The 24,707-nt window shown below is 41.2% G+C and overlaps 1 protein-coding gene and 1 long non-coding RNA gene across 2 annotated transcripts; one reads left to right on the top strand and one right to left on the bottom strand.

Moving 5' to 3' along the window:
- Positions 1-888: 888 nt before the first annotated feature.
- Positions 889-19,971, bottom strand: LOC133389399 (mast cell carboxypeptidase A-like). The gene is made up of 11 exons (XM_061636995.1): positions 19,898-19,971; positions 19,731-19,806; positions 11,822-11,946; positions 10,545-10,647; positions 8,767-8,868; positions 8,335-8,436; positions 7,128-7,238; positions 5,041-5,131; positions 4,468-4,670; positions 2,610-2,694; positions 889-1,141 (listed from the first exon to the last, which is right to left on the bottom strand). The coding sequence occupies exons 1-11, from the start codon at positions 19,969-19,971 to the stop codon at positions 954-956; spliced, it is 1,260 nt and encodes a 419-aa protein (XP_061492979.1). The 3' UTR covers positions 889-953.
- Positions 3,111-10,668, top strand: LOC133389403 (uncharacterized). Its single transcript, XR_009764097.1, has 3 exons — positions 3,111-3,415; positions 5,950-6,040; positions 10,057-10,668. It is a non-coding gene; the product is annotated as an uncharacterized LOC133389403 (long non-coding RNA).
- Positions 19,972-24,707: the final 4,736 nt, after the last annotated feature.

Genomic DNA, 24,707 nt, shown 5'->3' with positions numbered 1-24,707 from the left:
CAATAAGTAGAAAACTGCTATGTCTTCTAATTCCCATATTTCCATATTAAAAATAACCCTCCATTTTGCACTAAGCAAAAGGTAGAATTATGTGGTAGAGCTAGTGTAACAAATACACATTCTAAACTTGTTAAAAAATTCTGTTCCAGGCAACAAATATGTCAAGGATTCCATTTTCTGTTGCATATGTATGAAGGTTAGGACTTTCTGGGTGGAGACACACTCACTGTTCTGCCAGTTCCAGTGCCCATCCACCCCTCTTTTCTGAAAATGGGAGCATATGATGGTAGTCAAACCCTGCCCCTTTGTGCTGTAAAACCTGATGGGAACAGCTTTAGTGTTTTTTTTAATTCTCTTAATTAAGAGATTTCACAACTGATTGGCAGCAGATCAACCTGTTACCCCTCCAGGTGTGGCCAATGGAAACGCTTTGCTGTAGGCAACTAGTGTGCTCACAGCCTCAGTTTATGGTTTTAGTGGGCCTGCATTTTTTTTTAAAAAAATATGTACTATTGTGAATTGCCAAGAAATCAGTTTTTTATGAAAGGCAATACATAAATATTTTAGATTAAAACAAGGAAGTAAACATTTGTATTTATGAAGTAATACTTGAATATTTCTGATGTGTCTCTGAAGGTAGTTGAAACTGCACATTTTTACTATCCCCAAGGCTTGATAAACAGGAAGACATTCCCCTTTCCCCTGCTCCCCTGCCCCAATTGTTCCCTAAACTTGTAAGTGCAGAAGGCTAATGGTGGGATTAACAAATGGACCTTGTAAAAGGCTGCTGCTAAGCTTGAAACTGGAAAAGGTTTAAATACTTTGCGGTCCCCAGACCATGGATCCCAAAAGAGGTCTCATATTCAAGGTTAATAACAAAATCCTTTCACTATAAACATGGTGATCTATTACTTTCCAAACCTCTTCCATACATCAGAAGGCAGTAGTACAAATTATAATGTCTGGCTGAGGATATAATTGGCAATGTACTTGACTGCCAGCATAACCTCCTGGCAAGTTGACTTGATCTCGGATTCAGGAAGGAGAAACCCATATTTGCCCTTATCACGAAGCTCAAAGGTGAAGGAATACTTGATACCCTGACTGTAAGTCCAGTCATCAGAACAACCAGAGGAAGGATCTGTAAAACATAACAACAAAATTAGTCGCTGCTACAGAGAACATGGCAGGAAAAAGTTAGAGAAAAACTTTATTTCTTTTTTATTATTTCATTATGTATCTTAGGACTTATTAATGGTATCCAAAATAGATTTAGGTGATGACCTCTGTTGAGCACAAAATCCAATTAAGCAGCACTTCAGTGGCCTTAGCTCACATATCCTGCTGCCAGTGATCTGTATCTAGCTCACAGCCTCACACCTGCCCAGGCATCACTTGATTTCTCTACATTAGAAAGCTGTATACTTGATGTCCAGGATCTGAATGTGTGAACTGACTCCACTGAAAAGCCTTGTGTTAGACATAGTGTTGCATTCTGTAGATCTATGTTGGTTGATTCACACATGTATGTTTTTTCTTGAGAAGTTTAGAGGAACCCCATCACCAGAGCTTGGAAAAGTTACTTTTTTGAACTACAACTCCCATCAGCCCCATCCAGTGGCCATGCTGGCTGGGGCTGATGGGAGTTGTCATTCAAAAAAAGTAACTTTTCTAAGCTCTGCCCATCATATGTTCAAAGATGGTATAAGAAGGTTGCCATCTCTGTGTTCAGCACATGTGAGAAGGGATCCTACACATGTAGAACTTCTCCATGCAAGAGGGGATCCTTATTGGCCAAGAATCCCCCCCCCTTGCATGGAAGAGGGCTGGGAAAGAACACTTTTTGAAATCCTGGAGAGCTGGTGCCAGTCAGTGTAGGCAATACTGGGCGAGATGGACCAATGGTTGGACTCAGCGTATGGCAGTTTCCTATGTATATCAGAACAAATGTAGGGCATGTTCTCATGTGCACAAAACTCATGGGCAGGAGGGTGTTTTAAAGGTCTCGAGGCTTCTCTCCTTGGCTGCCCTGGATCAGGCAAGAGTGGCAACTGATCTGTGAGTAGTTGTGAGGAGCAAGATTTCATCATCGTCCCAGCTGGTTCAGCCAGGCTCTTATAAGGAACTGAGAAGCCCAGAACTGAGCTGATAGTGGAGCAAGTGATAGCCATTACAAACTAAGATTGCCAGGTTCAGGACGTGAGACTGATCCTGTATCTTTAGGAGAAGAGAAAGTCAGCCAAGTGCAGGTGTTCTTGCAACATTGTAATGGGAAAAAACCCACAAAGTGGAATTCTCCTTCCCCCCCCCCCCACAACTTTGAAAGATACAGAAGACCTCTTGGAGGCTGGGCTTGGCAACCTGGCAACCCTATTCCAAACTGATGTTCTTTTGTATGGTAGTGGGACTCCTATGTCTAACAACTCAATGACAGGAAGAAATTATGCAGGTGAAGGTTTTTCTAGCACTATATCTGCATGACATAGTTTCCACCCCTTTTACATGGGTAGTCAGGAAGCGCTGGCACTATTAAACACATTTATTCTGAATGGGTTGTATTTATAAAGAGATGCAGTGACATCTTTGTGAACAGATTTGAAAATACTTACAGATTGTTGCTGCTGATGCTCCATACTTATATTTTTTACCATAAAGGCTGGCTATTGCTTTGGCAGCTCCCTTTGCAATTTCAGTCTGGTTTTAGACAAAAAACAAAAACCCTTGGTGGTTGTTTTTAAAGAGATCAACATAAATGGAAGCAGAAGATACACTGTCTCTAACCAAGTTCTTCTCAGTAGTAGACCCACTGAAATCAATAAACTTATTTAATCATGACCAAGTTAAGTCCATTGATTTTAGTGGGTCTGCTCTGAGCATGCTTAGGCTCTATACATTTAAAGCATCATCATACCATACTTGGAGGCCGGGCCTGGAACCCAAGAGGTCTTCTGTATCTTTAAAAGTTGTGCAGGGGGAAGGGAGAATTCCACCTTGTGGTTTTTCCCATTACAGGGTTGCCAGAACACCTGCACTTGGCTGACTTTCTCTTCTCCTAAAGATACAGGATCAGACTCAGGCCCTGAACCTGGCAACCCTACTCTCAGAGCTCTTAACAAACTACAGTTCCCAAGATTCTTTCGGGGGGTGGAAGCCATGGCTATTTAAAGTAGTATGATACTGCTTTAAAAGTATAGTGTGGATGGGGCCTTAGCTGGATATAATCATGAGAAAGCTTTCTGCATTTGTCTTTATTTGGCCAATATACTCCACCTTAAATGATGTATGCCAGCCTCATGCTCAGGGTATTGCCAACCTTCCTTACTAAATTAGTCTGCCAGGTGTGGCTTCAAAGAAATGAATGGAACACCACTGACTTTCTCAATACCAACAGATACTTCTATAACTCTCTTGCCAGGTACTGTATTTGTTTCTGTGTGCATTTTAGTGTCTCTGAATTTTTTAGCTTCAGAATCATGTACTATTAATGAGAACAGGTTTTTTTTTTTTTTAAAAAATAGTACTTCTAATAAGCTAACAAAAATCTCACATAACAGTGTGCAGGCATTCAGTTTTCCAAAACTTTCCATCATCCTAAATGGTAAACAAAGCAACTGGGGGGGGGAGTGGTGACTGTTGGCTCCACGTCACTGGGGCAGTAGAATTTGCTTCAGGGTTTAGTCCAAGTTTTCAAGAAGCCGTACAAGGCACTGATCCTATGCCTTGGAGCCACCAGCTGCTGCTGGCTGATGCTGAACCATAGAGTCTGCATCAAATCACAGTCTCATGATGGAGTGTGGGAGGTCAACCACTGTACCTTTTCCTCCAGCTGGCTTAGGCAGAACCTGAAACAAGCAGAACATCTAACAGAGTTTCATTTGAATGACTCCTCCCTCCTCCTACATTCCATCGTCAGACTGTGATATCAGCCTTTTTTCCTCCCCCTGCATCTTGCTTTATTTACCATCCAGTCTGAGGAAGAGTTCTGGAAAACTCAAAAGCTTGCACACTACAGGGGTGTTCACGTTTGTACAATTTGCATACCTGTGTAAATAAATAGTTGAGCTTCACACTTGCACAGTAATTCACATGTAATATTCAATGAGTGTACAGTCAGTGTACCTGTGTACACAAATGCTGAGCTGTCCAAATGAACAAGTGTATATTCTTTCACACAAATATTTGAACACATGTAGAGGCATCTTTTACCTGGGAACATTGTGTAGAAACAGACCATACCTAAAAATTGTGACTTTGTTCTGTAGGGCAGCCTTTGCCAACCCCCAGCTGTTTTGGATACAACTTCCGTCAGCCCCACCCATCAGTGCTGGCTGGGGCTGATGGGAGTTATAGTCCAAAATAGCTGGAGGACACCAGGCTAGCAAAGTCTGATCTAAAATCTGCTTTTTAAAAATGACAGAGCTGATAGAAATGTATTAGAAAAGGAACTACAGCTTCATTTTCATATACCAGTTCATCATGGTTGGGTGCTTTGTCATAGGTATAGCCGTAAGGGAACAATATCATCTGAGAGTAGGAATGGATTGACAGATAGGCTTTGATTGAAGAAAGATGGCTGCGGATGAATGTTGCAACTGCTTTCGTTTCTGGTTCAGACTCTGCTGAAGTTCCACAATATATTTCAGTACATGGATTTTGGGACGCGTCCACAGCTGCTGGTGAAAAGAACACTTGCATTCAGTTAACTATACTTTTAATCAATCTGCTTAGCAAGTATAGGTTTTCCAGAAAATGTTTTGAATTGGAAAATTTTCTGTCTAAAATGGATGAAGGACCTAAGTAGCATGTTTATTTATACTTACTAAACAAAACTAAAAAACGATGCCATGTTAATTTTTATGTGCTGTACAAATATCTTAAACGTTTTCCCAACAGCCAAATGCAGTTGGAACAAAAATATTTGAGGAGTGGGAATAATGTCCACAAAGTGTGGCTGAAGTGTTATATTCAAGCAATTTTAAAGCTTTGCTTGGAAATTATTGTGTGTGTGCCTGTGTGTTTATAAAAAGAAAGCTTGCTTACTGTCCCATGCAACATCAAAGTTTCTGTTGAGGTCAACACCAACACAGTCACTACTGGATGTATTCGAGCGACTCTTTCTCCAAAAGCGATCCTGCTTGATGAAATAATTGAGGGACTTCACATTGACATATGGACACTTATCCCCCCCCCTTAACAAATGGCTAATGGAATAAATAGATTTGGAACACAAATCCTACATGGGTAAAATGGAGAGTTTCATCTTTAAAACTAGTAATACAGTGTAATAAAAGAAGAAAGCAGTAAATGACTTTGCCTTTGAGAGTGTGATCCGCTAACTGTATTAATAATGTTTTAACCCTTTTTTAAAGTTGCTTTTTTTTAAAAAAAATGTTTTTAACGCTGTTTTGTTCTAATGTATTTTAAGATCTGTTTTTATGATGTTTTAACGTGTTTTTAGCGCTTTGTTTGCCCCCCTGGGCTCCCGCTGGGAGGAAGGGCAGGATACAAATTAAATAATAAATAAATAAAACGAAGTCCTGTCTACATAGTGCAGAGATGGAGAATTTAATTAATTTAATTAATAAAGACATTTTTCTTCCCAGTAGCTTGGGTTTCAGGCCCAGGCTGATTAGACTAATGAGAAGTTGTAATGGAGTTGTAAATAATAAATATATCTGGAAAAAGATATTATTCAGCCAATATTCCTACTGAACTAAAAGAACTTAATTTTGGCTGAATTGTGCTCTGTGTTTGCAACTGATACTCACAATGATTTAAAACAACATGTGGTTTTTCACATGTATGCACATATTATGTTTTAAATCTCATTGTATCATGTAACTAATGTTTTTAAGCTCATAGAATCTCCATGAAATTAGAAATCACAAATGAAACATGGCCAAGTCCTATAAGACACACACCAGCCTACTTTTCTTTTCCCCATCTCAGATCCGTCTCTGTTCCTAGGATTCCCTAGTCTTCAGGCACTCAAGGTTATGCTGCTGCCGCAACTTTTTTCTTCTTCTCTCAGGCACCTCATGTGAGTATGTACTACTTCAGTTGTTATGAATTTCCTACACAGAAAGCATTTTACTATTGGTAAGCAATAGCATGCATACCAGCTGTGCATCATTTCATTTGACAATCACACATGAATCTGTTTCATGGTGTATACATCCAAATGGGATATACAGTATGTGCTAGCTAGGACAATCAACCCATCAGAGTCAGACAGGTAACTGGAGTCACCTGAGGTATATGCATTGAAACAGACCCATGAGTGATTGATCTACAAGTGGTTTGCATGCTGTGTAGGGAATTCATAATATCTGAAGCAGAGTGAAGGATGGGCACAGGCCAAGGTCCTGTTGAACCCTTAGTATCCATTTGTTCTGTCTGTTTGACTACTTGATTTGCTCTGGATCTACTAACTAGGAGGGATCTGGAGTTCATATGTGGCAAATGGGCCTTGGGAATGAATTACTGCTCTTTACACCCTTATAGTTGGGACAGTTGTTATTGGGCAGGTATGGAGCTAAGTATCACATGTTTTCTCTCCTTGAACTAGCTTTTCATTACCAACTCACTAGGGCACATAAGTATCCTAGTTTCATTGTGTATAAATCCAGCGGTTTTGTTCTCTAAACGTCTCTCTAAATTTACTTGCACATCTTTGCATAAAACATGTAAAGGCATGCAGTTGTGTAGTGTGCTGCCCTTTCAAATCACAGATGGAAATTTGCTAAAAGTAGCTGTTGTATAGGGTTGCCAGGTTCAATCCCTGAGACGAATCCTGTATCTTTAGGAGAAAAGAAAGTCAGCCAAGTGCAGGTGTTCTTGCAACCCTATAATGGGGAAAACCACAAGGTGGAATTTTCCCTCCCCCCTGCACAACTTTTAAAGATACAAAAGACCTTGTGGTTGCCAGGCCCAGCCTCCAAGACGTCTTCTGTATCTTTAAAAGTTGTGCAGGGGGAAGGGAGAATTCTATCTTGTGGTTTTTCTCATTACAGGGTTGCCAGAACACCTGCACTTGGCTGACTTTCTCTTCTCCTAAAGATACAGGATCATTCTCAGGGATTGAACCTGGCAACCCTATTGTTGTAGCAGAAAGCTGTGTACAATACCTGAGTCCAACTCCAGACATAGCCATCAATGTTGAACAAAGGAAGGATGTAGAAGTTCATATTATTCAATATATTTGTCATATCCTTATCCTTTCCATACTTCCTGGTGGCCTGATGATACAACAGGAGGAAGTCAGTTTTACTCAAGGATTAAAGTAAATTACAATGCAATTCTATTAGGGTTGCCGGGTTCATGGCCTGAGACTGATCCTGTATCTTTAGGAGAAGAGAAAGTCAGCCAAGTGCAGGTGTTCTTGCAACACTGTAATGGGAAAAACCACAAGGTGGGATTCTCCCTTCCACCTGCACAACTTTTACAGATACAGAAGACCTCTTGGTTTCCAGGCCCGGCCTCCAAGAGGTCTTTTGTATCTTTAAAAGTTGTGCAGAGGGGAGGGAGAATTCCACCTTGTGGTTTTTCCCATTTCAGAGTTGCAAGCACACCTGCACTTGGCTGACTTTCTCTTCTCCCAAAGATACAGGATCAGTCTCAGGCCATGTACCTGGCAACCCTAAATTCTATGCATATTTACTCAGGAGTAAATCCCACTGTACTCAGTGGGCCTTACTCCCAGGTAAGAATGCATAGGATTGTTGCTACAGCTCATTGTACTTCATCATACAAGATCCTTTGTACAATCTAATCTACATCCTAATAATCATGGATCACTTTTCTGGAACAACCCCATAGCCAAAGTATCAATTTGATATCTGTGGTTGCTTCCAGACAATGTGCTTATTGAGCATTCATCCTGATTTGCTTGCACAAAGTTTGTGGGAAGGTGATGTGACATATGCTATTTATTGAGCATTCATTCTGATTTGTTTGACAGGCAATTGTTATTCTATATTTTCCACAAAAAGTCTATATTTTTCAGAGGGTGCTTGTTGCGGATGAGTGCCAAATCCATTTTAATTGCACAACCTAAATTTGCTGGAATGCAATTTGATCCCACCATCAACGTAGTGACAATCTGGAAGAGGCCTACACCTCACTATTCTAAACAGCACTGAAATTCACAATTTGTTTGCTAGAAAAAAGGAGCTTTGATTTTTTTCTCCACCTAGGTCTCCCATTGTGACATATGTAGCAAATTGATATGGTTGAGGTTGATGACCCCATAGATAGGTGTTGCACAGGAAAGGAAACATTGTAAAGTTCATCCACTAAGAAATTGCAGGGGGAAAGGACTGCTTGGTCACTAACCTCTTTCAGAAACCACTGGCAAAATGCAGGGGAAATCCACTCTCGTGCATGAATTCCACAGTCCATGAAGATGGCCTTTTCCCTACCACCTTGTTTCCCAACCTGGGTTTGAAATATTTTCAATGGTTAGGAACAATCTGTAGGGAGGTACAGGTCCCTCCCTTCTTCTTGCAGATGTGTCAGTCCCATTCTGAAATCTTTACAGAAATGGGTTTTCATTTTTATATGCTGCTGCAATTGCAGCAGATGTTTATAGTTTCTAGGGCTGTAATCCTTATTACTCAAAAGTAAGGCCAATTGAGCCCTGTGAAATTTGCTTATGATGGTTAACTTGCATAGGATTGGGCTGCAATTCTGTCCCCCCCATTTAAGTAATAGGATATCCTAGAGTAATTTGTTCATTCTTTGAATATTGTTCTGAAAAGAACATACCTGAAGGAGGTACATGGGACGATTTTCAAAGGTGTTTCCAATATGGATGCGGGAAACCAACTTTGGATTCTTTTTCACAATTCTGGCAGTCCATGAAGAAATCTGAATTAAAGAATAATATAAGTTGTTCATTGAGCAAGGATTAAGTAAAGTTATGCACTGATGATGTTTTGATTACAATCAAAGTTTAAAACACCAGACCATTAAAATATGTGCTGACAGTAGCAGGTGTCCCTGTACATTCTAGCACAGGGGTGACTAACCCCAGTTCCCTCAGTCATCTAACCCAGCTCAGGAAATTCACTTCTAGAATATCCCTGACAGTTGGCCATTCAGTTTCTCCTTAAAAAACCTCTTATGGAGGTGCACTAATTGCCAAGGCAGCTTGACCCACGTTCAGACAATGTGTACTACCAGGACTGCTTAGTCAAAATCCCCTTTTAGTCTGGGTCCTAATTTAGTCTGGGTCCTACTTTCTGGAGCAACAGAAAACCTTTTCTAGTTAGATGAAAAGGTTTCTGTCAAGGTTTGTTCACTCTGTGTTGTTTTTAAACATATACACAGTTGTTCTTGTATTGTTTTATAAACTATGGTTAACTGTTTTTAAGGATATGTCTGTAAATCGTCTTGGGACATATCGCAGAGCTTGGAAAAGTTACTTTTTTGAACTACAACTTCCATCAGCCCAATCCAGTGGCTATGCTGGCTGGGGCTGATGGGAGTTGTAGTTCAAAAAAGTAACTTTTCCAAGCTCTGCATATATGTGGAAGGTGATTCATAAATTAAATAATAACAACAATAAATAAAACAAATTTGCTCCATTATTTATGAGGCAGCTTTTCAGATTGACTGGATGATATCCAATTAAGTCATACTCATAGCAGATTTCAATGGGTCTACTCTGAGTATGATGTACACCAGTACACCAGTAACGTGTAACATTGTTTCTGATGAAGTGGGCTCTGGCTCATATTAGTTTATTAGACAATGAATTGGTTAGATTTTAAAGGTTTCACAGAACTCCATTTTCTTTTTGGCACAAGAGACCAAAATGGCTGCTACTCTGAAATTTGACAAATACAAAATACATATATGTTCCATCCAATTATGAAAGGTGCTTGCATGTTGGTGTTTTGGTGCAATCCCTTTCAAAATATAGATGTGTGGTGGTCTGATCCAGACCTGTTCATAGCCACCATATGCACCCATCAAATGTTACAAGATAGACATATATCTTCCACTCAGATATGCATACCAGTTAAACCTATATTTGCCTGTCTGTGTTTTCAGATCAACAGAGGAGGCTCTTTGCATGGTCCCTTCACCAGAGGAAGTATGTGGCATGGTGGCATGGGATAGCACCTTCTCAGTTGTGGCACTCAATGTCTCTAGAATGGCCTGCCTTTGAGGAACATCTGGTGCCAATATTGATGACACACCTCTTTGCCCAGGCCTTTGGTAAGGGGTTGAGTGACTATGCCAATATGCCAGTTGCTATTGACTTTATCACCTGTTGCTTGTTTATCAGTGCTCTGTTGATATTTAGTTGTTTTATATTTTTGTATTTGATTTATTGTATAGAATTTTTATTGCTGTTTTTATGTAACCTGCCTTTGGATCACTTGATGAATGACAGGATAGAAATGGAATAAATAAATAAATAAATAATATCACCCAACTACAACAAAAAATAAGTGAGTACCGGCCCGGGGTCCCCTCTGAATTCAGCCAGTGGTACTTCCAGCTACTGAGAGCAGGGCATCACATTTATCCTGTACCTTGTGCCATTCATTATATTTTGTATAACTGTATCTGTTGGTAGAATTCCTTTCATTGTCAAGCTGCTTTTCAATGTCTTCTTGCAGGTTTTGAAATAAAATTCTGCATGATACAAAACATTAAAAGTAAATCATAACTGTACGGTATGTTGACATGCACAGTATAAGCTGCATATATTGTGTTTATTTAATGTATAAGGTTATTCATTTGGAGATCATGATTCATTATGTAAGAAGAGAAAATGTGCTGTACCACCTATAGGTCAAAATCCACTCTTCTCAGAAATGGGAACTCTAAGAGCATGTTAAGACAGCTTCATACTTATATAACTTAGATGGCATTCTAACTGCCATAGCTGCTACCAAACAAACCTGGGAATTGTGGCTTGGTGTGGCAGCAGGGATTCTCTGAGAATTCTCTTCCTCTTTCCTGAACAACAGGACCAGGATTGTCCAGTCTCCCCTGAGAAAGATCATTAAACCAATTTAAGTGTGCAGTGGTGATATGGCCATAGATAATCTTCCCGTTATCTTTGCATGGATAAAAAATACCATTGACTTCCATAGATAATCCTGTAATTATCTGTGCATGGGTAAAATGGCTTTAGTGGGATGCTTGCATTAATATCGGGGGGGGGAGTTATGCACAACTTCAGTGTGTAGCTGTGCTGACCTTCTTTGCCCTTGCAGTCTTGCTCTGACATACCTGGGAATGGGTAATCTCATAGCCCAAGTCACTTGCTCTTGCTAGCAATGGCCTGACTATGACTGGGAGACCTGTTTCAGTAGTCTTCAACCAGGAATGCCAATGCATATTCCTGTGATGAAGAATGGATAAACTGCAACACTCTTGATACGTATAAAGAGGAATCAGAGCTTGGAAAAGTTACTTTTTTGAACTACAACTCCCATCAGCCCCAGCCAGCATGGCCACTGGATTGGGCTGATGGGACTTGTAGTTCAAAAAAGTAACTTTTCCAAGTTCTGAGAGGAATACAGGAACACAGAAGTCAGATCCCTGGTCCACCTAGTTCAGTATTGTCTACGCTGACTGACAACAGCTCTCCAGAGTTTCAGGTAGGCATCTCTCCCAGCTCTATTAGAAGATGCCAGGGACTGAACCCGGGACCTTCTGCATGCCAAGCATGTAATCTGTCCCTCTTTCACATTTCCAGAAGTGCTGCAATGGTCTTCACCTTCTACTCACAAGTTTCACTTGCAGTCTCTACACAGTTTTCAAAGTGGCTATTGCAGACCTGACAAATTGTATCACTTACTCATAATGTAGGCCATTCTGCTCCATGAGAGTCTTGGCAATATTGGACTGATCAGCGCCGACAAGGAAATCCACTTCCATCTGGCTGACTATATGCAATGCCGAGTCTGGATGCCAAAAGTCAATCTATACAGGAAGAAATGTCAAGAACGTATGATTGAAATCAACATTTTTTATTATTTATTATAATAATAATAATAATACAATTTTATTTATGAGTCGCCTATCTGGCCAAGTTAACGACCACTCTAGGCGACGTACATTGCACAATAAAATACAATATAAAAGAACCACAATCAATGAATAGTCTAAAAACCCCCTTCCAGTTAATAACAGCATAAAAATTAATCCACTCCAGAGATCCTGTAGGCCTGCCTGAATAGCCAGGTCTTCAAGGCCCGGCAGAACCCCATCAGGGAGAGGGCATGGCGAAGGTCAGAAGGCAGGGAATTCCAGAGGGTGGGAGCCACAATTGAAAATGCTCTCTCTCTGGTCCGCACCAGTCTAGCAGTTTTAACTGGTGGGACCGAGAGGAGGTCTTGTGTGGCTGATCTCGTCAGGCGGCATAACTGATGATGCTGGAGGCGCTCCTTCAGATAAACTGGGCCGAAACCGTATAGGGCATTAAAGGTCAACACCAACACCTTGAATTGGGCTCGGTAAGCAACTGGTAGCCAGTGTAGATCTACTAACACCGGAGTAATATGGTCACGGCGACGGCTGTTCTTAATCAAACGTGCCGCCGCATTCTGTATCAGCTGTAATTTCCGGACCATTTTCAAGGGTAGCCCCAAGGCGGTTTACATATGGCTCCCAGGTGGTCTCCCATCCAGGCACTGACCAGACCTGGCCCTGCTAAGCTTCAGCAGGGAGTTGGCCTTATGTGCCTTCAGACCATAGCCTGGATGTGGACATTGTGGGTCAAAAAGAAGTGCAGTTGTTGGACTTCTTCATTTGGATGCTTACCTCTCTTCTGATATGTTTATGAGATAGAACTAACATCAGTTTTAGTTTGCTTATTTATTTATTAAAAGTATTTATATATTGCTTTTAGTAATAATGACCTCAAAGCAGTTTCCATGTAATAACCACCAATAATAATAGAATCACAGAATATCATAAACTACAGTTGAAAGAGGCATAGTGAACAAATGACCAGTCATCATTCTGGCAGCTGTTAAGAGAAGAACAGTTGTTAGTCATACTTCATCAAAAGATTCCAGTTGTCTGTTTCTGCTCTGAAGTGTTAATTATTGGTTCATCTGACACTAGGTCCTCCTGCTGAATTACAACTGGTATAAGTTTGGGACCGAATTTAGAAGAATACCTTCCCTGTGAGCAAGCAGGGAAAAAGCAAAATTCTTGTCTGATATGAAGGGATTAAAAATGCAGACATGTTGACCCAGTTCAGACATAGCAGTAAAACTCAGTTTAGCACTATGTGGATGAACCTGGATGAGCCTTGGGTCACATGCTTCCCTCTCCCCTTCCCTTTCCACCTCTGGTGCAGCTGTGCAGACATAGTATAGCTGTGTAAATCCACCTCTGGATTTAAACTAACCACAGTTTGAAATTATGCCCAACAAGGACAAACTTTAGTTAGTTTAAACTATGGTTTATTGAAAAAACCCAAGATCAAACTTTCTGATCTTGACTTGCTCCAATAAAACATAGTTTTATAAGCCAAGTGCTGCTCCCAGTTTGGGCATAACACAAAACTGCAGTTAATTTAAACAAGGGGGGGGATGCTTCTAATTTCCCCCTCTGGTGCATACTGGAGGAGAGGAGAGGGGGAGTTGAGCTAGTTCATGTAGCAGAAAACTATTGTTTTGCATTACATCTAAGGTAGGTCATTATGTCCCCACAGGAAAGTACTGATCTGAAGAACAGGATGATCCTTTCTTAGATGCATGTCACTGCAGAATAATAATATCTGAAAAACACATCAGTCGGAACGGAAAGATTCATTTTGCATTTTTAAGGCAGACCCATAAAAAGATTTTTGTGCCAGTTTGTGTTTTTCTTGGACTGAAAACCTAGTATTGAAAATCTATTATTCTAAGGCTGAGCCCTGCCTTAAACTAAGCCCTTGGTAGGGAAGGGATGGAGGGAAATGTTACTCACTGATGTTAGACTAGTGTGATCACAGCCCAACAAAAGAAAATTTTTTTTAGTTGCCAAGGATGTTTGAATGACTTTAGGGTATTTTGTGGGTGCTAAATCCAAAAATGACATTAGTTTTGCCGAATTGGCTCTAGTTTTTGAGATAATGGATACCCCTCAAATGATGATTGTACCCCAATACGACCTGTAGCAACTGACATGTGCAGGAGGGTTTGGTCTGTCTTTTTTACTCTTGAACATTGTTTTGCAAGTTTATCCATTGCATATAATATCATACTGATACTTTTTTTTTTTTTGAAGAGGAATATGAGTTCATCACGAAGAGGCTGCTTAAACAATCCTAATGCATTCTGCTACATTTGTGGCAAACAGGGCCGGTTCCAAAGGGCGGCCAGGTTGGGCACTGGCCCGAGGGCCCCGCAGCTCTAGGAGCCCCTGGGGGGCCCTCCGCTCCCCTTCCACAATCCCGCGGATCACAAGTCAAGCTTCTGAACCGCCCGCCATCCCCACCATCCCCAGCGCTTCACCTACCTTTCTCTGCTGTTCGCGCAGGGTTGCCTTCAATAAAGATGGCGGCCAAGGGTTCTGTAAGGGACTTAAGCCTCTGCTGCCATCTTGGTTGATGGCAGCAATGCGCGCGCTGCATGCCATCAACCAAGATGATGGCAAAGGCTTCAGTCCCTTACAGAAACCTCGGCTGCCATCTTTATTGATGGCAACCCTGCACGAACAGCAGAGAAAGGTAGGTGAAGCGCTGGGGATGGCGGATGGTTCGGAAGCTTGTCTTGCGATCCGCGGGATCTCAGAAGGGAAGCAGAGGGGCCCGGGGCAGGCTAATGCCCAAGGGCTCCTGCATTCCTGGAGCCGGCCCTGGTGGCGAATACACTCTGCAAAAACAAAGAAAAAACATCACTGACTTTGTAAAACAAGCATATCTTGCTTATTTTGGAGTGAAGCTTGGAGATCAAGATAAGTCTTGGGCTCCCCATAAGGTTTGCAAAACCTTTGTAGAGTGCCTACGACAGTGGGAAAATGGAGAAAGGAAACGTTTAAACTTTGGTGTGCCTATGGTGTGGAGAGAGCCACAAAACCATCACGATGATTGTTATTTTTGTGTTGTGAATGTGAAAGGCTTCAATCGCTACAAGAAACATAAGTGGGAGTATCCTGATTTGGACTCAGCAAGGCGACCTGTGCCACACAGCGAAGACGTTCCCATACCAGTGTTTACCTCACTGCCTGACCTTCCATTGTCAGATGTTGAAGAAATGCTGGACATGGAGTGTAGCACAGGTGGTAGCCCTGGAAGTGGATATGAAGAAAGCTTTTCAACACCTGAACAGTTCTCCCAAAAAGAACTCAATGATCTGATACGAGACCTCAGTTTGTCAAAGCAAGCGTCTGAACTTTTAGCATCCAGGCTAATGGAAAAGAACTGTCTACAGCCGGAAGCTAACATAACAGCTTATCGGACAAGAGAGGAGGGACTTCTTCCATACTTCAGCCAAGATGAAGAACTTGTATACTGCAATAACATTCCTGGACTTCTTCTCCAAATGGGACTACCGGAATATTGACCAGAAGATTGGCGGCTTTTTATGGACAGCTCCACCAGAAGCTTGAAATGTGTTTTATTGCACAATGGTAACCGCTATGCAGCTCTTCCAATTGCTCACTCAACAAAACTTAAATAAGAATATGAAAATATCAAAATAGTCTTGCAGAAGCTCTGCTATCATGAGCACCAGTGGTCTATTTGTGTTGATCTAAAGATGGTGAACTTCTTGCTTGGGCAGCAAAGTGGATACACGAAGTACCCTTGTTTCATCTGATTGTGGGATAGTAGGGCAAAGCGAGATCATTGGAAAAAAGTGACATGGCCTTCAAGCGAACACATGACTGTAGGTGCAGTGAACATCATTAACAAGCCATTAGTTGTCAGAGAAAAAATCATTCTCCCACCACTCCATATCAAGCTTGGACTGATGAAGCAATTTGTTAAGGCCTTGGACAAAGATGATTGCTTCAAATACATTTGTAGATCGTTCCTTGGACTGACTATGGAAAAAGTAAAAGCAGGAATCTTTGATGGTCCTAAAACTCATCCATGATTTGAATTTCACTAAATTTATGAATGATGTTGAAGCTTCTGCCTGGTGCAGTTATGTCTCAGTTGTCAAGAACTTCTTGGGTAACCACAAAACAGACAATTATGAAGAATTGGTGCAAAACATGCTCGCTAACTTTAAACATTTGGGTACTAATATGAGCATAAAGGTACACTATCTCCATAGCCACTTAGACAGATTTCTGGATAATCTTGGTGATTTTAGTGAGGAACAAGGGGAGAGGTTCCATCAGGATATAAAGGTGATGCAGGAAAGGTATCAAGGCAGATGGGACAGACACATGATGGCAGACTACTGCTGGAGCCTCCAACGTGATTGTCCTGATGCCCCACATAAAAGAAAATCATACACACAGCATTTTTCTATGCATTAATCGTTATTATCTGAATCAGCTTACTTTGTTTTAATGTTATTGTACTGAATACAACGCCATTAGGTATTTCATGTGTTTACTTTTGTATGATTTGAGACAGTTTCCATGTCATTTGTGGGTAGGCTATGCCTGACCATTAAATTTTTTGAATTTGTTATGTTTTTCAATGGGGGCATCCATTATCTCAAAAATTAGAGCCAATCTAGCAAAACCGATGCCATATTCGGAATCAGCGACACAAAGTTATCCTAAAATCGATCAAACATCATTGGCAATAAAATTAGTGTTGACCAGTGTTATGTTTTGGAGATTTTTTGTTCTTATTCGGTTGACAACTGGCAAAGCATGTTTAAAGACCTTAAGTTGCAATGGGGGAAAAACATTGTAAACATGCAACTTTTTCCCCAAGAAGGTCCTATTAAAATGTCAAGGCTTTTAAAACATGTTTACATTTGTCTTGCAAAGCACTTTGGCCAGAGGGAAGATGAGTTCACTGACATACAGCTATTTTACTGCTGTATGTGTCAACCTGCTTCATCAGTGTTGGCCATTTTGCCCTGTGGCTCACTACAGTAACCTGGCCTCAGAATCTATTCTGAGAAATGTTTGTATGTATATATGAAAACATAATGCTTTCAAAATGGACCCTAATGTGGGACCTGTATAGTAGTTTTTGATGCTACCTTGAGAGATTGACAGCTTTCCTTCTTAGTTAAAACTAAGGATGGAAGGATTTGTCAATTTAGGTTTTCTCAGTTTCTCACTTTTCCAATCTTAAATTAGGTTCTTCACAATTGTGTATCTACTTGCCATTTTTTTTTAAAAAAAAATCCTCATGAAAATGCATCAGGTTTTTGTGGGCATTGCCACATGATAAACACATTTATGTATGCAGTTTTGATTAATTACACATTTGTTCTAAGCAGTTTTGCAAAATTTAGATAAGTGCGAATTTCAAGGATGGCTGTGTTTTGGTTCCCATACTGTTTCATAAAGTGCAAATTTGTAGATTTGGCTTTAAATACAAACTGAATTGAATTTCTCCTCCATCCCTAGTCTTAACCCTTTTATGAGGGACAAGGATTGGAGAACTAGTTCCTTGTTTTCTGTGTGTGCACTAAATATATGTGTGTGTATGGAGCAGGATCACGGTGTGATGCTCCACCACTGGCTTCTACCTGTTTGGCTAAAGGTATGCATAGAGCCCATACACATGCAGAACTGTAAACTTTGTTCACATGATTGAACACTGTGACTTCTGCACCATTCCTGATAGTGATTAGGGTCTAGCAGTGGTGGCTGGTGGCTCCACATCAATGGGGCAGTGGAATCCACTCTGGCACCTTGGACACCTCCATGAAAGTTCAGACTAAAACTCAGAGTGGATTCTGCTGCCCCACTGACATGGAGCCACCAGCCACGACTGGGTCTAGGATCACATAGGTGTACATGCATAGGACTCTATGTACAGTAGAGATAAATGAATCCATCAGCCTCACAAGGACAGGCTGCACTTCCTGGCTTGCATGCTTCTGTTAGAATGTCTGTAGGGATCCCTGCCCTCTGTAAAGGAACTCCCTACAGTTATTCTAATGAACACATGCAGTTTGAAGAAGGAGACTGCTCCTCCATGCATTCTTTTAACATGAAATGACTGGCCAACAAGGACTCGTGCCTTCTGATGGATCTGATCAATGCCAGATACAATTAAATCCCCCATCCCCATTTTTCACAGAACGTGTGAGGGTTAATTTATCTGGGTATTGTAGGAACCTTTGCTGATAGTTTCTTTGAGATCATTGCATCTCTGTCTTTATACAGTCACAACCCTGGTGAAACCCTAAACGTCACCACACCTCAAAAGGGATACTGTGTAGATCAAGGTGCAAAACAAGGGCAACCAAAATGATGAGGAAAGACTTGAATATTTGGGGCTTTTTAGCTTACAAAAAAAGGTGAGTAAGGAAGGGTCATGATGATAGGGGTGTATAACAATAAGCATAGTGTGGAAAAAGTGGGTAGGAATAGGTTTTCTGCCCTCTCTCATAATACTAGAACCCAGGGTCATCCAGTGAAGCTGGACAGTGGGAGATTCAGGACAGACAGAAGGAAATACTTGTAACTACTAGAAGCTCTAACTATTAGAAGCCATGCATTCAGATTTGTGGGCTCAAGTCTGTGGAACTCCCTTCCAACTGAGATTAGACAAGCACCCTCCTTGCTGAACTTCAGAATGTGACTAAGACTTTCATGTTCCAGCAGGCATTTTAAGGTAGTGTTTGGTTTTAAGATAAATTGTGATTGATTGTTTTATTTATTTTCTGGTTTATTTTTATGTAAACCATTTAGAAATGCTAATGATTAAGCAGTATATAAATATTAATAAATAAATGTTCTTCATGCAGTGCATAATTAAAGCATGCAATTTGTTTCTTCAATATGGCCACCAATTTAGATGGCTTTAAAAAGGGATTAGAGAAATTCATGTTGGATAGGATTATCAATGGCTATTAGTCATGATATCTGTATACTACCTCCAGTAGCGAAGGTGGCATGCTTCTCTGAATGCTGGAGAACATGGGTGGGGAGGGTGCTGTTGCCCTCATGTCCTGTTTGTGGGCTTCCCATAGGCATTTGGTTTGCTACTGTGAGAACAGGATGCTGGACTAGATGGACTTTTGATCAGATCCAGCAGGACTTTTCTTGTATTCTTAAATAATTCCAGTTCAGATGACAAAACGTGTGAGTTGATGCCCATAACGATAAAGAGTAGCTTTAAACAGCAGGGGTAGGCTGCCTTTTCCTTATCACTGAATACCCAGAGGTAGCCCCAACATTCGGGGTTTAGAGTAAGAACTGCTGTGCTGAATGAGTATAGGTTTAACTCCCCACCCCACCCCAGCATTTCTGACTTTAGAAATTTATTTTAAAATATTTAAATTTAAAACCAGGACTACAATTCTGAACACAGCATGTACCAAAGCACCTTGTGCAATAAATCTAAGTGGGAAATTTTCTGTGGGATAATATAGTGGTGGAAAATTTTCCTGCCCACCCCACCCCACTTCTGAATATGACTGGAAGCTGTTTTTTAGCAAGTTGTTTTTATTATATTTTTATATATGCTCCTTAAGACATTGGCAAGGCCACAAGATGCTAACACCTTGAGCCAACGTGTTTTTTTTTAAATAGCCCTGATAATTCTTACAAGATATTCAGTAATCTATCCCTAAAGACAAAGAGTGATGGTGGTGGGAAGAATCCAAGTTGTAACAACATCTTACCGGTATTTTGCTTGCCAAGTATTTCATGAAGCTCACTTGTTTTTCATTCTGAGGCTTCACACGAAACACCTTTGCACTGGAGAACATAAAGTGAAGGAATGAGTAGCAAGCCAGGCCATGACACACACCTTCCTCCCTTGGAGTAGTTTAAGTGAAAGAAGTCCTACCTGTCAAAACGCCGAGCAGAAGAAGTGAGAGCAAAAGCAGTGGCGATCAAGCCCACTGCCAACAGGGACTTCATGTTTCTTTTCCTCTGCAGCAATCAGTGCCTGTCATCTTTATTCCTCTGCTTGGTGGTCAGCTGACTTCCACAGGGGCATTCATTGGATGACATGAGGTTTCTGCTGTTATGCCTATGGTTGTATTTAATGCAAGTACAACTCCTGTTAGGGCCTTCACGTTCACTGGGGAAATGACCCTCACAGAAATCTATGTGATCAACAGCAGATGATACATCCAACTGGACTGTGATGTTTTCATATATGATTTCAAAAAAATTTGTGGAATTCATGGGCTATCATTTAGGCTACGTACACAATACATTTAAAATACCCCTCCAAGAATCCAGGGAACTGTGCTTTGTTAAGGCTGCTGAGAATTGTAGCTCCGTGAGGGGTAAACTACAGTTTCCAGGATTCCATTTTTTTGGGAGGGGAGGGGACATGTGCTTTAAATGTATAGTGTATATGCAGCCTTAATTCCATTGGCTTAGATCTGGGTTTATGCTATTACATTCAGAATAAGCCCTAAAGACTTTTAACCTACTTACCTCACAGGGTTGTTGTGAGGACAAAATCAGGAGGGGGAGAAGCATGCTTGTACACCACCTCGAGCTCTTTGGGGGAAAGGTGGGATATAAATAAAATAAATAAATAGTTTTCTCACTGGTTGTTCCGATGCCTTTCTCCTGGTACCCCCATCATCAGAAATAAGATGGATGGGTAACCAGGAAGAGGAGTCTTTCCCCCCCAGTGGTAGCTGGTGGACACCAACAGTAGGGGAAGCTGGAGCCAACAACAGGCAGAGCCAACTTCTTATTCTAGTTTTGTCCTCCTTCCCCTTCTCCTCCCCTCTGCTGAGTTCTACAAGGGCAACATTGAGAATAAGAGGAGGAAGCTGATAGACAGTGCCACCTCCTGGACTAGTTGTAACTAAGAAGGCAGGCAAGTGGGGACAGGATGAGGGCAAAGTGAGGTTGGTGGAGAGGTGCCCCATTCACCCTAATGAACCAGCCTCCAGAGTTATTGTTTGGTTCTCTGGTTATGGAATGTCAGCTCCAAAGAAGCATGCCTGATGCCTACTGTACAATCTTTCACAGGCCAAGCAAAAACCTTTCTATTATCCTAGGCTTTTTAGCTACCTCATATACTTTTCAAACCTAGGTAGTTATATTGTGTATCTCACTCTAGTATTTTAAAGTGTTTTATCAGTGTTTTATATTCACATTTGGTTTTGCTTTGTTGAATTTTATTGCTTTTAATTTGTATCATAAACTGCTCTGGGATATATAGTGAATGTATATATACACCATATATAGTATATATGTGTATGGAGACAACTAGGCACATATATGAGCAAAACCAACAATAATTTGAAGTGTCTGGAGAAATTGTGATTGTGCATATTGTTTGCATATATGTTAATTTTACATGTGTTCTTGTTTTGTTAATTTAGTAATCTTTTTTATATAATTTTCATTGGTTTTCCTGTGTTTTTTTCCCCATATCGTTGTGGACCTTCTCCCATATATGGGAATATATATGGGCAAGAGAGATTCTTCTGCATACACATCTCCCAGGATACTTCCACACTAGATGTTTGAAGGTAGAATTGCCACTCTTTGCCCTGTAAAATGTCAGTGAACGTTGGATGCTCCTGCCAAAGTATGGAGAGTGATGCAGCTTACTGTGAGAAAACAATGAGTGGAAGCCTCCTCAGTCAGACAGAAGGCAAGTGGAAGGAGAAATATGGGGCACAGCCATATAGATCTGAGGCTGGCTGCATATATTATGGCAGTGATATGGTTGTTACTGAAAAATGTTTCCACCACATGCCTCCCACAGCTGTGCCACATTACAACAGCTGCCAAGAGGGGCCTGCGCTGGAATGGAGGCTTACCACACAATACGGTCCACATTGGGAAGCTGATTGCATACTGTATGCAGTATGGGAAACCAGTGAACCTCCAGATGTTTTTGGCTATGCTGATTGGGGCTGATGGCAATTGGAGTCCTATAACATTTGGAGGGAGACAGGTTCCCCATCCCTGCTGTGTAGCAGCTGCGTGTAGCACCCAACAGATGGAAACAGTCAATTGTTTCAGTGTATCCAACTCCCATAATACACATGTTCCAAATGCACAGGTATGCAGTACCACTGGTCAACTCCAGTGAGAGTGGCCATTGTGGGATCAGCAATAGACTGTACAAGGTATGGTTGGCTTCCAACTCTGAGCATGGAAAATCTGGGAAGAAAAAGTACACTTGTGTTTTCTGGGGATATTTCCCATGCCTAGTTTTATGCTAGAGCATTGCAAAACGAATGTGAGAAGCAGCCATGTAGGCAGGTCCACTTGCTGCCTTTTTTCCCCTCTGCACAAAGTAGGGATGGAAAGGTCTGTCAAGTTTGGTTCTCTCAGATTCTTACGTTTCCAGTTTTAAATGCAGTTCTCCACATTTCTGCAGCAACTGGTGACTTTTTAAAAAAAAAAAATCCTCATGGAAATTCTTCAGCATTTTAGTATGAATTCATGTGTATGCAGGTTTAACTAAGGTGCACATTGTTGCAAGCAATTTCTCCTAGTATAAAGCATTTTTGTATATTATTTACACTAATTTTTATTTTTATGCATATTTTCCCCTAATACATACATTTCTGTAAACATAGTTTGACTGGAGAACTGCACTGCAAAATTCAAATAAGTGTGAATTTTGAAGGATGGCTGTGTTTCAGTTGTCATATTGTTTCGGAAAATGCAAATTTGATAAATTCTGCTTGAAATGTGAACTGAAACAAAATTCTCCCCCATCCCTAGTGCAAACTGAAGAAAGTCTAACTTCTTTTGCTTGCCCAGACTACATGGTACCAAGAGAAGTCAGTACTCATGGATCCTAATGTTCCTAATGCATTGCCTCTTTCCTGCTCCCTGTGATGCCCCTCAGGCCCTTGGTTGTTCCCCTGTAATTTGTCTTGGATTAGATGGTTGCCTCAGGTTTCCAATTTTTCAGGGCAAGCAATTCACCTTTGCTGTTTGCCCTTTCCTCTGCTGGGGGTGGGTGAGGATGGGGGTGGGTGGGGAGCTTCCAGGCATGTTGACACCATGACCCTATTTTTATTTTAGATCTGTTTGGGATCAGTTTTATCTTTATTCACTTTTCCTTTATCATATATGTGCACACAGAGTCAAATGTCTCCCTATCTGGTTCTTCATTTGTACCAGTTGCTCTCAACTGCTTATCAGCGTATTTGCTTAACTGACATGTTCACTGAACTGTTTGTGGTTGCCACAAAAATGATCCTTCTCCCATTTATTAGGACTTTCCCCTTCAAAGGACTCCACCTTTGGCCATGTGCCCTCCTTTACAGAGGTCGGTCCTCTATTTGGAGGAGACCTCTGCGTGAAGGTCTACCTGGTCCAAGCCAGGTTTAAAGATAAAGAACTGTAAGAAGGGAGACCTTAGGGGCCCACCAATAGTCAGTTAGCACTAGATGACAGGCTGAGCAGGCACACAAAGGAACATAGGAAGCTGCCTTATATTGAGTCGGACCATCGGTCCACCTAGCTCCTTATTGTCTACACTAACTGGCAGCAGCTATCCAGAGTTTCAGGCAGGGACTCTCTCCCAGCCCTACCTGGAGATGCCAGGGATGCAGGGAAGTCACTCTGCTAGCCTGGACCTGGCAATCTGCACTGGATTGGGTCAGATGCTGTTACGTGATGGCAGTGGGGCTGGCTTGGGATCCTGGGCTGTCTCAGCTCTCCCCCCTGGAACACCTTGTTTTGGGACTTTCTGCTAGCTCTACCCAACCCAACTTGCTCTCCTGCCTGGTGCAAAGGGGGCTGGGGTTGGATTGCACCCTTAATGTCACATCTGGTTTGGCCTTACATATATCACCAAATAAAACAGAAATCGACAATAGAAAGAAATGCATAGCATAACTTGGAAGAATCACCCTCAGGAACAGTTAAGAGATGCTTTTGCAATGTTCCAGAGAAGTCTAATTCACAGGGTGTGTAATCACAGGAACATAGGAAGCTGCCTTATACTGAGGCAGGCTGTTGGGTCAATCTAGTTCAGTACTGCCCACACTGACTGGCAGCAGTTCTCCAGGATTTGAGACAGGAGCCGCTCCTCCCCCTACCTGGAGATGCTGGGGATTGAATCTGGGACCTTCTGCAAGCAATGCAGATGCTCTGCCACTGAGTTATGGCCCTTCCCCATCTTTGCAAGGAGATAACATTAACATTTAACAAAAAGATTCACCATCTCATTTGTACAATTTGCAGGTGACAGGACATACAAAAAAACACCACCCTAAATATAGTTAGTAGCATGTGTTAGTAGCAAAGTTAAAATATTGCTGTGTAACTTACTACTTTTAAAATAAAATAATATTTTAATGAAGTAAAAACATTGAATGATTTTTAAAAAGACAAGAATTTAATAATATTAAAAAGAAGGCCCCAGTATTAACAATCCAAGTGCTTTTGTACTCACTCTTTAACCGGAACTCTAAGACTATTGCTTGCACACTTTTTCTTTGTGTTCAGTAATTAAAAGGGCTACTCTTCTTTTTTCTCTCTCTCTAATGAAAACTGAACCTTCAAGGAGGTGGCCTGGAAGATCACCCAGTCCTTCCCATGGCTATGATGTTGATGAATATGGTGGGAATTAAGATAAAAATTGATTCTGCATTTGAGTTCTGCCACTATGTATGTGGTGTTCCATTACACAGGAATGTTTAAGAAGTGCCTTT

Source organism: Rhineura floridana, chromosome 7, assembly GCF_030035675.1.
Source record: "Rhineura floridana isolate rRhiFlo1 chromosome 7, rRhiFlo1.hap2, whole genome shotgun sequence".
Taxonomy (NCBI): domain Eukaryota; kingdom Metazoa; phylum Chordata; class Lepidosauria; order Squamata; family Rhineuridae; genus Rhineura; species Rhineura floridana.
The sequence above is the reverse complement of the archived record's forward strand: the minus strand, read 5'-3'. Positions and strand labels throughout refer to the sequence as shown.